Source organism: Toxotes jaculatrix, chromosome 17 (genome assembly GCF_017976425.1).
Source record: "Toxotes jaculatrix isolate fToxJac2 chromosome 17, fToxJac2.pri, whole genome shotgun sequence".
Lineage (NCBI taxonomy): Eukaryota > Metazoa > Chordata > Actinopteri > Toxotidae > Toxotes > Toxotes jaculatrix.
Window position 1 is genome coordinate 3,889,934 of NC_054410.1, and position 19,478 is coordinate 3,909,411.

Sequence of the window (19,478 nt, forward strand, 5' to 3'; positions counted from 1 at the left end):
GTGTGTAAAATCTTAATTTGTGAAGTCATTATTAACCAACAAGTACCTTCCTCCCTCAGATGTAATGAAGCAGAAGTGTAAAGTATCGGAAAACTGATGTACTCGAGTAAAATCTACCTCACACGTTACACAAGGTGATTTAAACAAGGGGAAGGGCTTTGTGTTTTAAAGGGAAAGATATGATCCTGCAAGTAAAGACAGCCACAGTGTTGAGTCGGATTTCAGTGACACGCAGAGGGAGTAAAAAAAAAAAAAAGGATAATGTGCATCAAAGGTTAAAAAGAGGAGAAGTTAAACTCGTATCATCTCCTCATCTCCCTCATCTGCACCCAGTCTGTGTGTGTGTCTGAAATTACGATCTCAGCTGCTGCTGGATGCAGATTGGACATCCGCTCCTCAGTGTAGCCGGGGGATGGACGATGTGTGATGTGTGTGTGTGTGCGTGTGTTTTGTATACGTAGGATGATATGACTCGGCGCTAGGACCTTGGCTCTGTCAGTGCGCAAATCCCAGCAGAGAGGCAGAGCTCCGGCAGAAGAGCTTGTTCGCCGAGAGATAGAGGTTGTCTGTCTGCGCTGCGATTCAACCCATCACCGGCGGGGAGGCTGCACCTTCTGCCGCGGACGGACCTGAACCAGCCGGGCTCGCCTCCGGAGCCCTCCATATGGGCTCACCATGCGCAGGATACGGGCCAACGCCATCGCGATTCTGACCGTTGCGTGGATCCTGGGGACGTTTTATTACCTGTGGCAGGACAACAAGCCCCAGTCGTCGCCGTCGTCGTCGGCGTCGCAGACCCGCGGCAGGGGCCATGGGCAGAAGGTGGTCCCCGGACGGCTGGAGATCCACCGGGACGACAGGACCATCCCGCTGATAGTGAGTGAGCGCGGCTGTTGGGGATAAAGAGAAAGGGGGAAGGAGAGCGGCGCGGCGCTGCGCACGGCGCCGTCGCTGAAGGCGCCGAGCTGCAGGAGAGTGTGTGCTGCATGTTGATGTGCATGTGTGTGAAACCTGGGATGATGAGGATGGAGGTGGAGTGGTGGTGGTGATGGTGATGGTGCACAGCTGATCGTCTCAGCGGGAATGTGTTGCTTTGACGGACATGCATTGCTTTCAGCAGCGTCCTCGACCTCCTCCCGTGCAGTCGTACAGTTATTCTACATGCTGTAGTAATCAGCAGCCTGCTTACACCTCTTGTTTATCGGTGTTTCCCTGCCTTTCCGTGTCCTCCCCGAGCCTGAGAGAACCTCAAGTACCCGTAAGAGGCTTTCCATAAGTCCTGTGCGTCGTGCGCAAACGCATCGTAAAACCATATTATGCTGAGACCTGCCTTGGATTGCACATGTGAGGTGAAAAACACGGGCTTTCAGAGCAAGAACAGACATCTCCGTTCTATCGCCTCTGCTCTACAGTCTGTCATTAAAGGCCTGTTTCGGTCAGGTCAGGTCTGTGTTCGTCTGTCGCTGCCTGCGCCAGGACGGAGTGAAAATAACCTCTGGTGAGGCTGTAGGTGTGGTGGTCGTCAGGCTTGGCTTGCAGTAACCTCTCCACACGGTGTGAACAGAGTACGCTGGGACTGTCACTGGGTCCACGCCAGCTCAGATTAGGGGACCTGGTTTACTTCAGGGGTTTCAGGGGTTTGTGTTGCATTAGTGATGCAAAGTGAGGAGGACTGAGGTGCTGAGGGAGGTTTGGCAGGATTAGGCCACTGACAAAGAGAAAAAAAATAAATCAGTGATTGTATCTGCATTTTTAATGTTCATTTTGACCCTACAGAAATCTTGAAAAGCTGGGTTTTATTCTGATTTAAATGAAGAAATTTGACATTTAAAAAATTTGCTTTTCTGCCGCTTTACATCTCTGTAAACTGAAAAACTTTGGGATTTTGGGCTGCTGGTGAGACAGAGCAAACATTCTGCGAGATGTCACCTTGAACCTTGGAAACTTGTGATCAGCATTTTCAGGTTCTTTGACATTTTCTAGACTGAATGATCAACTGTTAAATGGAAAATAATCCACAGAATAACTGACAATGATAATAATACTTAGGTTAGTTGGAGCCTTAGAATAAATTTGACTGTTGGTTTGTCTGCCATCAAACCATCAAAGAAGATGGAAGCAGAGTGTATTTGGTGTTTTTGCTTCAGAAATGATAGGAAAACATTTGTCTGATTGCTAGAATAGTTGCCAATTTATATTCTATCAATCAACCAATCAACTAATTGTTGCAGCTCTAGAATAAACCCGACTTATTTTACTATTTAAATCCAGCGTGCCCAACTTTTGAGCCTGATAAACATCTGTGAGATTCACTGACACTGACTCAGCTTCTCAGAGAATATGAGATTTTGAGGGAAAGAACACAATTTAGTTCTCTCCTTTCCCTCTGCACCTGCTCACTGCTACTGCCACTCCAAATCCAGGCTGACAGACAAATCAATTAGTTACGTATATCCAGTTGTATTTTTAGGAGACAGGGGCTGTTGAGGAAATACAGCACAGTCTTTCACAATTTACCAGACCAATAGAAGTGTCTCAGTTGTGGCCGAGGATGTGTGCCAACATGTCAGGATGCTTCACTCCAGCAACAGCAGCAGAATCACCACAACGCTGTTTACAGGATTAAATAATTCAAGGGCAAATTCCAAACCGTGGAGCTGTAGTGGCATTTATGCTACTTAAGCAGTCCCCTCATGTGTAAGAAAAGAGGAAACTGTGGCCTGCACCAGCGTGTGAGCACAGGTCAGGAGTATGTTCTGATGTTCGGAAGACGCTCGCAAACAAGTATAAAACCACTCTGAATAATCAGAGTGTGTGTGATTGTCGTGAAAAGAGAGGATGTTTCATCCCTCCAGGACAGGTCAGAGGCTGAAGCCACAAACTGCTGCTGAACCACGAGCAGACATCGCCTCTAATCAGATCGGCCTTTGAACCGTATCCTTTGAAAATGAGCGTTTCCACGTCGAGCTTTTTCTCTTTTGTGATCTTTGATTTGCTCGGCGGCAGGGTCGTTCACCTTTGTCACCAAACTGAGATTTCCTCACTGTAGTTTGTTCTGGTAATCTGACCTGAGGCTCAGAGGCTGCCAGCTCTGCACAACAGGGTCCAACAGCTCAACGAGACCAGGCTGAAAGAAGGCCTTTCTTTCTTTCTTCATTCCCTTTGCTACCCTTTCTTTTTCTATCCTTTCTGCCTTTTATGTTGCTGCCCTTTCTGTTTACTTCTGTCCATCCTCCCCTCTTAATTTTTTTGCTTTTTCCCTTCCTTCCTTCTTTCTCTCTTTCATTCTTTCTTTATCCCTCTGTCCTTGCACGTGTTCTCCTTTCCCTCCTCCTTCCATTGTTTCTTTCTTTCTTTTTCTTTCTTTAATGCTTTATTTTTTCCTTTACTCCTCCTCCATCTCCCTTCCTTCTTTTTCCTCTTCCCTCCTTCCTACCCTTCCTTCCTTCACCTCCCTTTACTTTTTCTTTCCCTCCTTCCTATATTCTTCTTCTGTTCTTCTCATATCTTTATTCTTTCCTACGTCCTCTCCTTTCACTCTTTCTTTCTTCACTTCTCCTCCTCCCTTCATTCCTTTCCTTGTATCGCTCCGCCCCTCTCTTTCTCTCCCCATACGTTCGTTTGTTCATTAGCAGCATTTGATTCAATAATGACATCATCTGTGAAATCTGTTTTCACTGGCTCCACTTTCTCTCCCCTCATTTCCTCTGCTGAGTGGTCTAATTTCCCAGCACCACTTCTCAGTCTCTTTCAACAGTAACAGTGTGTGAACGCTGCTCTCTGTCTGATTCTGTTTTAACGTTCACATCAGCTGTAATCAACACCAGCAGTGGACATGCTGTGAACATCTGACCACAGATCCACATCTTGTCAGTCAGTTTGTCTTTATCCTCAGTTTTCACTTGCTATCACGGGTCACACGTGTTTTCATATGTGTGGCCAAATTTTTTAAGGACAGATTCAAACCAGGAGATAATGAGAAACGTTATTGCCACATTTTTAATCGATTATTTGATATTGAGTAGTTGTCAGTGCTCGTCCTCGGCTCAGGCTGCTGGCTTCTTGCAAACCTCCTTCTTTCTCTACGTGTTGTCTTTCATTTATATTTCCATCCTTTCTTTTTACTTCAGTTCATTTATCCTGCCCCTTTCTTTCCTTCTGTTGTTTAATTTGTTTGTTTTGTCTTTCTTTCTTTCTTTCTTTCTTTCTTTCTTTAATACTTCAGTCTTTTCCTTTAGGTACATTTCTTCGGACTAACCCGGCCACAATTTTTTGATTAATCATGTGATCAGACAGTTTGTAAAAGAACTGGGTTAAATGTGCTGTTAACAGTCTTGTCTGAGCTGGGATTAGCCAGATTTTCCATTACAGTAGTGCACACAAAACTTGACGACACTGTAAGAGTACAAACCTCCACCAGCCCTGAACGGTTTGGCAACTTTCGCTTCCCAAACACATCATCGCTTTTTGTCTTTTAAAGCCCCTGAAAACACGAGTTTGTAACATTAATAAACTTTAGAAAATGTTCAACAATCCAAGTTCTGAAAAACTGAAAAACACACCCATTTTGATTATTTATTAAGAGATTAACACCAACCTCAGCTAATCTGTTTCATCTTTGTGGGTGTTTTATTTGATTGACATTGGCACAATCGCACAGCGAAACAACCCCAATTTAAATGCTGTTAAATCCTGCTTAGCCCAAACACATGACATCACCTTTTCCAACTAAGCTGGACCCAGTTCAAATGAGAAAGAAGAGCAAATACAGTGTGAAATCAAACTCTTCTAACTTGGGCAGAAAATTGTCTTTGTGTCTGTTAGTTTACGTAACAGAAACGGGACCAAATGGCAGCTTTTAGACTGACATACTGTAGTTATAACAAATGATCATATTTTCTAAAGAAATCCAGTGTTTTATATATAACCTGTAACAACAGAGGTCATTTAAATGAGTAGAAGAAGAAGAGGAAGTGTAGTGGAAGGGGACGTTTCTTCTCAGTGGTACTAACATGCAATCCAGTCGAAAGTCATATTCTTCCTTGGAAATATCAGATCCAGATCACTACCAAACTGTAATCAACTTATCTTTAGCTCACAGCTCAGCTGCCCACTAAAGATTTTGAGATTTTCTGCTGAGATATTCAGACAAAAAAATCTTTTGGTTGAGACCAACTTCAAGTGGGTTATCAGTTGTTTTTTTCTCTGTTTACCTTTTTATTGTGAAATGCTGTAATGTTTTATCTGTTCAGGCCTGAACTGTTAAAGGAGGGGTTTAACCACAGTCTGCACAGTAAGACACATTTCTGCAGCATTACAGAACATAGTGAGCGTGAAAACATGCAGGAGAAAGCAGCTAAGTTTGGAGGCGTCGGTCTGATTCCAGTTGAACATGTAGTGGCAGCAGCGACACACAGGTAGAGGCAGAACAGGTGACATGTAGCATGTAGGATGAGAAATTACTCTTACAGTTTTTAAAATATCACAGTCTTATCTGACTTCTGTAATGTCATTATCTGACTGTTTAGTTTCTATTATATATTGAAGTTTAATAGATTGAAGGTACAATGAAATCCTCTGAATCTGGCCCCTTAACAGCTTTTTTTCCCCATTTTTTCCTACTTTAGTAGCTTTAAGTTTTTTTTATGTTCACAGTGAGTGAAATATTTAAAACCACAGCTCTGAGTGGAAGTTATCTAGATATATTTTGTCTCTTTTTATGCACATTTCTCCCAAATTCAGTATCATGTGTTTCTTTGAAAACTTTGGGATCTGCACTAGAAATGAAAAATAAAGTTTGGCAGGTTTCAACAAAATGTAGCTGTACAGCATGAGTTTGTGAGTCACTGGCAGCTCAGGTTCATATAATATAACATATACATATAATATGTAATTTAACTTTTTTTCTGCATTTGTGTGACATGAATCCCTGTTGGCTGTTTGGTTTGCCAAACAGGAAACAAATGGCACGTCATAAAATACCAAAATATATTTCTTAGGGGAAATTAATCCCCAGTTTGGATGAAAAGGGAGCAGAAATTCTTGACTGGATGACATGTAAACAGATCATAGATAGGACTCAAACCCCACCACATGATCTGATGTGCTGTGTGTCCTCAGTGGGACTTCATCGTCTGTCATCACAGCCTCAGAGCCACAGCGCTGCTTCATCTCCAGCCAATCAGGCAGATTTTACTTGTACGTGATTTGTTGAGTCTTTTAAGTCGGCACGAAAGAGCCAGAAGACACGCGTTCATCTTCCAGACGAGATTCATATTTAATTCAGTGGACCGAGCCACAAAGTGCCTTCTGTTATTTTTGTCTTATTATCCTCGCAGTACAATTTTTTGTATCTCGTCATGATGATACTTGCGGATTACCGAGGATACAAGATTTTGGAAAGAAGTTTTAACTGTGAAGGGGAAAAGACTTTATATAGGTAGTATTACCTGTAAGTGAATCGGATGAAATTTAGGATTCAATGGAAGTGAAATGGACTTGTTTAAAAGTATTTGCTATTGTTAATCAAGAGAAGCTGGATGAGATTAACCAGTCACATAACAGCTGAAAATGTAAACTAAACTCTTCAAACTCGTGTTCCACTCTTTCTCCATTTGTTTTCCTGGCTTTCTAGTTCATGGCCTGACTCTGTCATCTTAGTGCACTCGGTTCTGTCCGAAAAGATAAAACGGCTAAAATTAACAGTAGTGATAAATATAGGCACGTGGCCCTGCTGGTGTCCTCTCCAAGGTGATTTGGAGAGTATCAGTGGATTGTTTATCTTCACTAATGATAGTAACTTTGGCTTTAAAAGCAGGACCTGAAGATCCGCTCTGGATGCCTGTGACCTGGTTTGTCTATCAGATCATACAGTTAGATTTAGGGTGTTGTTGTGTTAGATGTTATCTCCATACTTGTTTAACTTGTGTAATCAGTAAAATGCTCGTGAAATGATAAATGAGTTTCTGGTAATTAATCATTTTTTGCTGGCAGAGGAGCAGTATTATTAGACATGTCTCTGCATGTACGTAGTCAGTGATTAGATGTGGAGAGGAAAGAAAATGTTATTTCTTTTTTTTTTTTTTTACTTTAATGGAGATGCTCTCGGTTATCACCCTACAGATGATTTGATGAACACTGTTAAAAATTATACTCTCAGGTCAACATGGTTCTAACTCTTTGCAGCGCACAGAGGCTAACAGTCAGACATATAATGATGCCATGAAGATGTCATAATTTGTGCCAAGATCTTATACTGCAAATCATATGTTCATCACCCACATATTAGACAGTGATAATGAGCCTTATGTATAAATGCATGTACGCACTGGAAGAGGCAGAGAACAGAATCATTAACGCTCTGGTTAATTCAACCAAATCTGCTCAGGAACATTAGCAACTGTGCTGCTACTGTTTGATTTTTCTATTATATAAAACTAGATAAAGTTAAGTGAATACAATAACATAAATTGCATGAAAATATAATTTTAGATGTACAACCTTCTCTGAAACAAGATTAAAAAGTGTTTTACAATACATCATGAAACACCCTGATACCCACAGAAGGCTTGTTTCAAAAAGTAAATTGAATTACTGCAGAGTAACTCTCCTTTATGTATTGAATTCCTAATTCACAGTCAGACCTTCAGTGTTAGAACAAGCAGCTGCTGCTAATTTGGTTGGCACAGGGTGTAAGTGAGCGAGTAAATAAACTTTATTTCAAAACCAGAGTTACAAGGTGCTTGATGGGTGCACGTAAAATTCAATAACATCAAACAGAGAAGAATTGAAGGAAATGGCCGAACGTAAAATCAGTGGTGGAAGAAGGACTCAGATCTTTACTTAAGTAAATATACAAATACCACAGTGTAGAAATACTCTGTCCTTCTTCTGTAAAAGTACAGAAGTACAAGAATCAAAAGTAAAAGTACTTATTAATTAGAACGACTCATTTCAGTATAATGTACATTATGTTATTGGATTGTATTGATGCTTTAATGTGTACATCACTTTAATGTTGCAGCTGTTGATTACTTTACATTCTGCTGGGTAGCTTGTGAATTTTCTGAATTTTTCTACTTCCTGTCATCGTCTTGTTTCCATCTTTGTTGATTGTCTGCCCCGCCCTGATGTGAATCACCTGTTGCCAATTTACCCCAGTGTATATAAGTCTCGTTACTCTCTTTGTCAGTTGTCTTGTCTGACTCTGTATCTGTTGTCCTCCCCGTGCTTGTCCCTGAGCTCTGTACCTTTCATCCTGCCTGTGTTTGCCTCCTGGTTTTGTCTCCAGTGTTGATCCCTGTGTTTCCCCTTTGGCTTTACCTCTGTGCCTGGTTTGCCCCACCAGTAAGGACTTTTGAGTTTGTGTTTCTGAGTTTTTCTTCTCCTTGGATGATTTTTAGTTGCTTGAATTTTGTTTCCTGTTGTCCTTCGTGGACGTTATGTCAGTGATTCTTTAGTTAAATAAAAGACACTCTCTATCTGTCCACCTTGGGTGTCTGCATGTGGGTCCTCTCCCTCTATGATATATGCCATGTTTGTGGCATCCTACTCACCCTCCTTTTAGCTCTGTTTTTGGTCTCTACCAATTCCTGAAGGAATTTAAATGCTCTCCGCTGTTCAAAAGCTGGTCTCTAACTGTGTCTGTCTGGTCTTTGGTGCTGAGCTGTAGTCTGTGAAGTTAATACAGTGATATCAAAATGAATCCCGTCTGTCTTTGTGTCAGCTGAGCACCACAGACTTGTCTGTGTGTGTGTGTGAACCTCTGAAACGTTCAGGGTCATGCTGCTCCTCTGGAGGGCCCGAAAGTGAGATCACACTCACCTGAACCTGGTCAGGAGCTTCGTCTTAATCCTCTGTCTACGCTGACCTTTAATGAAGCGGCACAGAACAAAGCCTCTGCCTTTCTTTCTTTCTTTTCTTCTTCCATTCTTCCATCTGTCCATCTTGCTGCTGTTTCTCTTTGATGAGGCCGACTCTCATCAGCCTCAATGTATTCATCAGCTGTTTTAACCTCGCTCTCACCCGTCCCAGGCTGCCAGTGAGTATTAAACCTCCTTGCGGGGAAAATCCATTAATTACTGAGGATTTGTGGACTGTGTATTCTGATTTGATGAGCACCCATCTCATTTTGCTCTGTTAGCACTGACACGGTGACCTGAAGAGGAAAATAGTGTTTAATTTTTAATCATTTGGCCGATACTTCTCGTCAGTCTGCTTTAGAGGCTAGTGCTCTAGAAGACTGTGATTCTGAGCAGGGTTGCAGCAGGATTGCAGTGCAGCACCACAGCAGAGGAGGCGTCGCACATGGCTTTCAAGTTTCCACTTCAGTCAGAGGTCTGGTTGGTCTTTTGTGCGCTGAGAAAAGATTTGTGGCCTGAAGTCTCGTGAAATGCATTCCTGTCCAACAGTGGGATTTAAAAAAGAAACAAAACGCTGCCTCTTTTTCAACTCATTAGCACAGACAGTGAAAATGTGAGGATGATGCATGTGGCCTTCAGACATTTCACAGTAATAATAGATGTGGCAGAGCAACAGTTTATTGGCAGAGGTGGTGGAAGTAAAAAAAAAAAAAAAACAACCCGTGCTGATTTGTTTGCCCCTTTTTGTGTGTACATGAGTGACAGAGAGAGGATTTGTGTTTGAATGTCACAGCATTCTTCATTTCTGCTTTTGAGTCTCTACTGTTCACATTGTCCCTGTTTTTCTGGCTGGCGTGAGCATTTAAACACACCTCGTTGTTTCTGCCGCAGGTGACCCAGCCCCCGCGGGCCGAGCAGCAGGGCCAGCTGCTGGGCGGCTTCGATGAGAAGGCCTACCTGGCCGGGAAGCCGCTGAAGCCTGGGGACGACCCGTACAGGGAGCACGCCTTCAACCTGCAGGAGAGCGACCGGCTGGGCAGCGAGCGAGCCATCAGAGACACCCGGCACTACAGGTGAGCAGGGTTAGAAACTCAGCCCAGGTGCTGTCTGTCTGCTTTGATCTGCACAAGCAGATCAGGGGCTTATCTTGAGCTTAGGCTGTGAATGGATTTGGAGTTGTTTAGAAAAATCTGTCTCAACACCTACAGGTAGTTTAAGTGTCAAGTAGGATGATTTTATTGTGAAGACCTACAATTTTTCCATGATACATTCGTGTTCGGGCTCCCAGTTGGCTCCCAGTTGGCTCCCAGGTACACGACCCGACACACTCAGGTTTGCTATCATTCACTTGCAGGTACACACCCACACAGACACCCTTTTTCATTTATCAAAGTGGAGAAAATTACTACGTCCATGAGGGGCACGGCTGGAAAGTTGAACCAAAAATGGGGTTCCCTCTTAAAACATTTTGGTTCATTGACTGTTCTACATCTCGATGGGTGAACCCCCCCCCCCCCCCCCCCATTTTTCTTTTGTTTTTTATATTTTTTATTGTCTTTTTTTATATTTTATTGTTATTGTTCTGCTAGTTCTGTGTTAAGAAATTTAAAAAAGAGAAAATGGGAAAACCTTAAGATTGTAATTGAGAAATCTGTGCAACTGTTGCCTGGCAACCAGCTATTTTCATGTCACTACAGCAACAATGCTGTGGCAACTCCACAGCGTACCGCCGCTAATCACAGCTGCCCAAAACCCTGCCCAGCACGAGGGTGTTCAGTGACTGGTTTCTGCCAGCGTGTGTCTGAGATGTCTGAAAAAACTTAACACGTACGTGAGATTTCCAAAGAGAGTGAAGTTAAACTTGCTCACGCTCAGTGTTTACGTCCGTCCCTCTGTAGGTGTGCCTCTCTGAGTTATGACACTGACCTTCCCTCCACGAGTATCATCATCACTTTCCACAACGAGGCTCGCTCCACTCTCCTCCGCACCATCAAAAGGTAACGAGGTCCAACATAAATGGCCTGATTACACACGATCAACGACTCTGATTCATGTTTTTGTTTTCTGATCTCCTTCCCTCATTGCTCTTCTTCTCCTGCTCAGTGTCTTGATGCGAAGTCCTCCATCTCTGATTCAAGAAATAATCCTGATAGATGACTTCAGCTCTGACCGTGAGTGTCTTTTTTTTTTTTATTCATTGATTTTTCCTTTTTTTTTTTTTTAAACAGCTGGTGAAAGTGTCACTGAGCACAGTGGGGCTTCATCCACTGTATGAAGGAGTTTTTATAGGACTAGGATTATTAAAGTGGCTTTAATGGATATCTATATTTAGGAAAAGGGATTTATTTTACTGGCAGTGTGGAGAAAGCTTTGAAACAGCTTTCAGATCATCAGACGATATAAATGAATGCACAAAATGTGAAATTAATCAGAATTTTACACCTGTTTTCTTTTCTTAGGAAGGTGGGACGGCACTGTGAAGGAATTTGGGCTTGCAGCCTGTAATTCTAAAATCCTGGCTTTAGCTCTGGGTGCCAGGTGAATTCGTGTGATGCAAATGTCAAAGGAATATTCCTGCAGAAGAGAAGGGCCCAATAATAGTGAGATGTAGGGGGAGGATAATGTCAAGAGACAGGAGCTGCTAATATCACAGACAATCAGAGCATCCGGAGGATCTGCTCGCTCTTTATGTAACTGGTCAGTGATGCTGCTGAGGGATGTAAACAACAGAGCAGAAAGGAGCTGGAGCTGCTACCACCATGAAAAACTGCTCACTTTTTATGTGAAAACAAATTAGCCTAAGTCTAATTGACCCTGACATTAAGAAAATGAGGAGTTGAATCGGTTTAATTGCGCCATAAAGAGAAGATTCATGTTTTTATGCAACTGACCGGGACTGTGGAATTATAGGAAAATAGCGTTTTAGTAATTATTCCCCTTTGTCAGCGGCAGGCGGAAGAATTACAAGAGCTCGTGCTTCTCACTGTTCGCAGCGCTTTCTGTAATTACCACCACATGCATCTTCTGTCTGTGGGAACAGCACAGCAACCTACATTCACTGTGTACTCAGGCACTGACACACACACGCCCACACACACACACACATACGCTCAAAGGTGTCAGAGCTGGCCAGACATCTAAACAGTAGCGTCTCAGCGGCAGCAGCAGCAGGAGCTCTATTAGCTCACTAATGCCTCGTTTATTCTCCCTCTGCTGCTGCCAGTCCTCCTGTACCCACGATGAACTGGCAGCACCAACAGGGTTTCAGTTTTTCTGAATCTGCCAAAGTGTCCTTGAGCAAGGCTTTTAACTTCCTTTCTCTTTCAGATTTCAGATTTTCAGCATTAATTATCGTGTGAAGCTGTTTCCAGCACACTTTGGTTCCCGTCTGTGGCTGTTAGTTAGTTTGGGAACCACTAAGCTTCCCATTAACCCACTTTTCTGTTTCCCCCAGCTCTTCTCTGTTGTCTCCCTGCGGTGCCACTTTCTAATGCTGTGTTTTATTAAAAGTCTCACTGCTCCCCAACTAAGAAAAGTAAAATAAAACTGCTGTTTAAGTTGTGGTTTAAAGGCAGGATTTCGAGCACGTTCTCTAAAATCCAAACCACAACATGTTGTTAAATGAACATGCAAACACAATGCAAAGTTGGCCAATCACAAATGGGATTTACAAATCACTGCTAAAACCAAATACTCTAACCTCTGGTTGTGGTGATTTTTGAAAAAGTAGACAAAGATCACATTTATTTTGGCTGCTTTTTAAATCATTTATCATCCTTATGCAGAACTCTCAGACAGTGTTTCCCACCGTTCGACTGCTATTCACCAAAATATACACACAAAACCAAACAAAATAAAACAATCAAACATAAAGAAATACTTTTCTTCTATTTATCTCTAATCGTATGAAACCATTCAGATGTTTGTTTGATTTAATTCAATTCACCATTCAACACTTGATTTGTCCCTCAAGAGGCAGTTTGAGTTTTTGTCTTTTGTGCCCATATTTTCATAATAATCAAGCAGAATCAGACAAAGTGGGTTTGCCAGCTTTGTTTTTTTTTTATGTGACAACGACAGAGATTTCACAGCTCTGTCTAATGTTTACGACAGAGCGACTGCGTCCAAAGTGCAGGCGAAGTTCAGACGGGGAGTGAGAGTGTGAGCCGATTGGCCAGTAGATGTGACCTGGCAGGCAGACAGCCAGTGGAGGTGGTGGGGGATGTTGGTCAGCAGCAGGAGGAGGAGGAGGGATCGTCCTGCCCGAGTGTAATCCTGTTAAGGCTTGCCTTAATCATAAGGACACCGTCCTCAATCAAGGACAGCGATCTTTACTGCGAGTCCAGACGCAGCTTGTGACTCCAATAGTTTTAAGGCACGAATACATCACAGCAAACACCGTGTACTAAATGTAAACAGTAGGAAGTTATACAAGGTGTGGCCTGAATTACATCCACCAAACTCCACCCTCGGGTAATTTTAGATTTAATAAGTTCACACCTAAAATTCATTCATCCATGTTTGTATTTCTTTTATTTGTTAGTCGATGAGTTGTTTACATAGCTATTTTTAGATTTTCATCGGCTGGGAGTAGCACATATATTTCCACACAATCTCTGGACAACAAAAAACTTAAATTTTTAAATTTTTATATGTAGTCTTGCATTTTAAGATTATATTTCATTTCTTTCCTGTGTGAACATGCTTTATATTCAAAACATGCACAGCATGTAGACGCAGGTATAAAGTAGGTGTGCACTTATATATGCACACACACACACATACACAGATGGACACACAATCTGGATAGAAGTATACAACATCTGCTCAGTCGGTGTGATCTATGACTTTCTGCTTTTCTTCCCTGAGTGGATAAAGCCCCCCCCCCCCCCCCTCACTTTACTACACACATACATACACACGTATACACACATTCACACACACAGAGACACACACACACACCCACACCAGCTGTCCTCCTCTGTAGGAGCACTCCTGCTCTCCCTTACACGACAGCTTAAATGCAAACAAACAGGTTTGTGCACACAGCAAATTTAATCAAACAGGATTACAACTTGTCATGCCTGTTTCTGTCAACATACGGCCGTGTCGCTGCTGGGGAGGGGGTCTGCTTGATCTACCCACAATCCCTTAGCAAGATCAAACTCACTCTCTGCTGCTAATGCTAATCCTCTCAAGGGTGTGTGTGTGTGTGTGTGTGTGTGTGTGTGTGTGTGTCTGTGTACCTGTGTTTACGCGCTGTCTGATGATGTCCGTCCGCATACATCAACAAAAGGTCTGTGCCAGATATCACTAATGCAGAGAAAGGGAGGGGATGAGGGAACAGGCTGCTAGCTGGATTTGTTTATGGGAAAAGGATTTTGAATTTAATTATGCAGTGAAATGAAGCGCTTTTGTTTGAGCACTCAGTCACTCTGAACTCTGCACTTTTTTGTGTTTGTGTTTCTGACTATTTACAGGACTGTGATGGAGCCCTGATGGATGTTCTGTTTGAATGTGATGTGTTTAGGTCATTTGGTGCTGTGGTGTGAGCGGACTTTACCGTGGGTGTGTACCTGCATAACTGTGTACTTGTGTGGCTGTGTTTATGTGCGTTTAAGTGCACTAAATCTATGTAAGTGTGGGAGTGCGGTGTGTTTGTGGGTTTGTGTGAGTAACAGAGTGTGACACAAGGCGAAGGAGAGAAATGTTTTTCTCAGTGTGTGTTCCGCTTCCACCATAACATCCCATCTCCTCTGCTCTCCTCCTCCAGCTGAGGACTGCCAGCTGCTCTCTCAGATCCCCAAAGTGCGCTGCCTGAGGAACGGCAGGAGAGAGGGTGAGTGGAGGGACGGGGGTGGGGGGACTTGGGGAAGATAGGGAGCAGACAAATTGGCTTAATGGCAGGGCTTAAAGGTGCAGGATGTGGTGTGTTTCTTAAGCAATTATGTGACGCATTATGTCACATGGTATCCCATAATAAAGAAAAAAATTAGGCAAAAAAAGATTAATGCAAGAAAAGTTTATTTTTTATTTAAACTGAGACAATTTATAAAGGTTTTCATAAGGCAAAGAAATGCATTAGAACAATGTTCAAAAACAAGAAGAGGAAAATAAAGCCAATAAAAGTAAACTAAACAGAGACTAAATAAATGAAATAATAGACAGAATCACACAACAGAGTAAATAATTATAAATCATCCCAGAGAAAACCAGGGCTGCAACTAACTAAATTTTCATTTTTTCAATCAGTAAGTAAGTTGTTTAGTCAGTAAAATGTGATAAATCAGCAATAAACAAGTTCTGAGAGCACAAAGTGATTTCTTCAAGTAGCAAATATTCAATTTCACATGAAAGGAATGAAATAAATAAGAAAATAGCAGTAAATCCTCACTTTAAAGAAGCTGGAACCAGAGAATGTTTTGTGTTCTGTCTTGCTAAATGATTTAAAATTGATTTATATTTTTTTTCTGTCAGCTGATTAATCAGCTTATCATCTGAGCACTAACAGTGACAAAACCATAACTCAGCTCAGCTGTATACAGCCTGTGTATCACAACCTCAACCAAGACAAAACTACCAAAATCTAAGTAGTAGATAGATTGTCTTGTTTTCACAGTCACAGCGAAACACACAGATATAGTTGTTTCCACTGCAGCATCATCATTAAAAGCCATGCCAGTATTGTTTGAGTCATCACTCACCCACAGGTTTCTGAATTGAATTTGAATTGAATCTCTGAAATAGATTAAATCCAACCTACAAAACAAGAAAGCTCAGCCAAACTAAAGGCCAAAAGAACCATGGTTACTGATTTGTTTGGATGCCTAATAATAAACCCTCTTACTCAGGGGGAAATAAGAGGCAGCAGCCTATTTTACATCAGGTTGATGCCTGTGTTGCTGCTCTCACTTCAGACCAAAGGCTCTGTTTAGGCTTATGAACCACATGCTGACAAAACACGAGCATGTTGGATTTAGGCCAGCGGTTCCCGACTGGCAGCCGAGTTACATGAGCCAGGAGCAAGCTCAAGTTTGCCCATAAAATAGTGTTCAGTGTAAAAACCACATCATCAAATAAACAGCTTTTATAAACTACAGACAATGAAGATTGTTAAGAATGGCGCTTGTAGAGTTTTCAGCACCAAATTCAGCTGCCAGTGATTTTACCAGAACAAGTGTAGGAGAACAGTCCCTGTCCCCATGACTGAGTTTAAGATTTTATTCCTACATTACACAGCTCCTAATGGGTTCACACCATCAGGCCTCATTGACTTTCTCTCCTTTAATGCATCAAACTGCTGCCTGGGGTCATCAAGCACTGGAGCATTAAATGTACCCACAGTTATCAACAAACACGCATGAGGAGGCGAGCTTTTGTTGTTACAGATGAAAAAACCATAGATGGGTGGAACAGCCTGCCAATAAATATCTGACCTGTAACCTGTCTGCACTTCCTCTCAGCTCTGTGAAGCGTTTTCCTTTTCAGCAAAAAAATAAAACCCCTCTGTGCACTACCTGCTCAGCAGCAAGCGGCAGACAGACACAGTCAGAGATCAGCTGGTGAGCATAGCGGAGCATTTAGCAGCTAAAGAGCCAGGTATTTCCCTCAGGAACTGGTAGAGACCAAAAACAGAGCCACAGGAGCGTGAACAATGGGCTTGTGTTCTCCAGGTGGCAAAGCAGCTTCATTTATGAAGTGCAGTTCAAACACAGAGGTAATTCAGAGTGCTTTACACTGGCAAAGAAAAGCATCAGAATGACATTAAAAAAACAATTATCAAATAAAACTAGAATGAAATCAGCTGAGGTGGCTGGAAACCTGAGTCTGCAGAAAGTTCACAGTGACTGCAGACTGGGTCTGCCTTCATCAGATCAAATATTTTGGTGGAAAACAAACACGTATATAACACGTTTCTTTAGCTGTATCTTATGTATAAATTATAGTTTATAAATACAGTTCTTATTATTTCCACACATGAGGTGCAATTAGGGTTAATGTGACCTGAAAGATGTACCTTTGGGACATGAGGGCCGATCTACAGGTGTCACCCAGGTGTGATACTGAAGTGAAAACATGGAAGCGACTCAGGCTCATGTCCCAGTTAAACAGTAGTTAAAAAAGGCACTTTGACACAGTGATATAGGAAGATTTTTCAAGTAGGATAAAGTGCATTGTTTTGTACAGCTGGTGATTTATCAAGCCCTTTTGTGTTTGTATAAATAAGACACTGCTTTACTACCAAACTGAGCACCACTGAGCTAAGCTTCTTCATAAAAGTGTCTGCTAGACCAGTTTAACATTTACACTTTGTTCAATGAGCTCAAAGATAGAAGTGTTTTGTTTTGTTTTGAGCATCCCTGTGGACGATCGCTCTTTTCTGTATGACTCATGTTTCTGTATAACAGGTGAGAATAATCCTGTTAGACTTCACGGCTGCTTTTTGTAATCTTTAAAAAAAAAAAACAGTTTCACAAGTTTGTGTTATTTTAATGATCTTTGACTTTGGAACGAAACTCCTCAGATGATGAGACGCATCTGTTTAATTAACTGTAGATGCTGCAGAAAACAAAAGTAAAAACACAATTAACCTCCTCCACGGGTCCCTGTGTTCTTTGTAGATGCACTTCTGATAAAGGAAAACACCTTTACTGCCATCACTCACTTGTTTGTAACGATTCTTTTCTAAATTTGACCTCCTTTAAAGTAAATTCTTGGCACCTTTTCTTTTTTTAACAAGCATTTTAAAGTGGCTTCCAGGGCAAAAAGTGAAACACATTGTGATATCTACTTCAGACTAATCCAGTTAATTGGTTTCATTTCTAAAGGCTGTTTGTTCTGCAGTTGCTTTGCCAGCTGAAGTCAAATGTAAATATACAGATGATTCCCCTCTCAACAAATGAAGAACTTTAATGAGACAGGTCTTCAAATTGTTCAGGATAAAAATGAACTGTAGATTGACTTTTCATTGCATTGTTCTGTCGTGTATATTTCTAATTCCTGAAGACAGATAACTGATAAAACAGGGACAGTGTGACCTGTGCTGACCTTTTGAATGCAGTTTGAATAGAGTTTGACAGTAGAAAGACATCATCTCTGAACATGACGTCAGTCTCTCAAGATCAAATATCAACAGCTTCTTTCTTTTTTATAGTGATGTTCAGCAATGAAACAAAGAGAAATCTATTGTAGAAAAGGTGGAAAGGCCAATTTTTCTGTCAGCAGTTGCCTCAGTGCACCAGAATGCAATGTAGCCATGTGGAAAAACTTCACTTTTACAGTCATTCTCTCCTCCTATACATACAGTTCATACCTGAAGCAACAGGTTCAAACCTGTTCACATGCAGCTGTTGAGGGAAACTGCAGGAATCTTTAGGAAATAAAAATAAATTTAGCACGAGACAAAGTGAGGCACAGAAAGTGGGAACATCAATCAACACTTAATCATATAAAAGTGTTTTTCTTTTAAAGAAGTTTTCCAGCAATTTACAGTTGGACTTCTACAAAGCTGCAAGGGTTGGTTTTATAAAGAATATGTGGAATAAAAAAGATGGCATCCCTGCTTCTTTTTTTTTAAAACTGTCCATCATACGTCTGACAATGTTATAGAAGTGTAATGCTGAATCAGCATGTCTTTTAATAAGACCCTGATAGTGTCTTTGTGAGGCGCCACATGTCTACTCTCTTGCAGATAATTTTAAATGAAGGCCTTTTGTCGTACATTTGTAGTCTCCATGTCGAAGATGAAATGATTCAGTTAATGTAGCAGTAGGTTTATTTATAGAGCACCATTCAAGAGCATAATGTCACAAAGTGCTTCACAATAAAAAAGATAAAGCGGCAGACATAAAGTACCAGTTTAAGAAGAGTAAAAACCAATTAAACACAAATTATAAATACAAGTAGCAACATCAGGTGACAGGAAATGTTGACATCTCTTTTTTAAAGCAGTATTGAATCAGATCTGACCAGTGTCACACTCGAGTGTCATTTCTAACCTGTGTTTCCCTCAGGTCTGATCCGATCACGCGTGCGAGGAGCCAACACGGCCTCGGCCTCCATCTTGACCTTCTTGGACAGCCACTGCGAGGTCAACACAGACTGGCTGCAGCCGATGATCCAGCGAGTCAAGGAGGTACAGACCCACAGGCGCACGGTCTGCCGTCATTCACACCCTCCAATTAGACGCTTAAAGCTCACACACATATTTTGGAGGTAGAACACTTTTTTTTTTGCTCCTGTGATTTAATGCTTCAGGGGATTTTGCTCCTTTTCAGGGCGGATATTATTGGCTGTGATGTAATACACTGGCGCTGCATATAAACACTCAATTTGTTCAGCTAAGATTGAAGTCATTGTAGACCAGATGTCACACTCCACTTTGCCACTGCTGGAAAGAGTATGCTGCCATTTTGCCATCCACTTGATTCTGGAGTATTAGTTGGTCTGTTTTGTGTTGCAGCAGCGGTGTGTGTTGTGCATGGTGACAGCATTAACTCTTGCTTCTGGCTGTGTGCTGGGCTCTTTTCTGATTTTTAATCCAGTGGGAAGATTCTCCCCATTTACCACATCCTACAAATTAAATTAGGCAGCCCACCAGGGAAGCTGCCATCACAT

General features: G+C 41.9%; 1 protein-coding gene across 1 annotated transcript in view; it reads left to right on the plus strand.

Moving 5' to 3' along the window:
• Positions 1–507: 507 nt before the first annotated feature.
• Positions 508–19,478, plus strand: part of galnt16 (UDP-N-acetyl-alpha-D-galactosamine:polypeptide N-acetylgalactosaminyltransferase 16) — a 30,299-nt gene continuing 11,328 nt past the window's right edge. The window contains exons 1-6 of the mRNA XM_041061382.1: positions 508–876; positions 9,753–9,934; positions 10,760–10,858; positions 10,965–11,032; positions 14,635–14,700; positions 18,875–18,996. Of these exons, the coding sequence (XP_040917316.1) occupies positions 676–876; positions 9,753–9,934; positions 10,760–10,858; positions 10,965–11,032; positions 14,635–14,700; positions 18,875–18,996 (738 nt within the window). The 5' untranslated portion in view covers positions 508–675. The remainder of the gene's footprint in view (positions 877–9,752; positions 9,935–10,759; positions 10,859–10,964; positions 11,033–14,634; positions 14,701–18,874; positions 18,997–19,478) is intronic.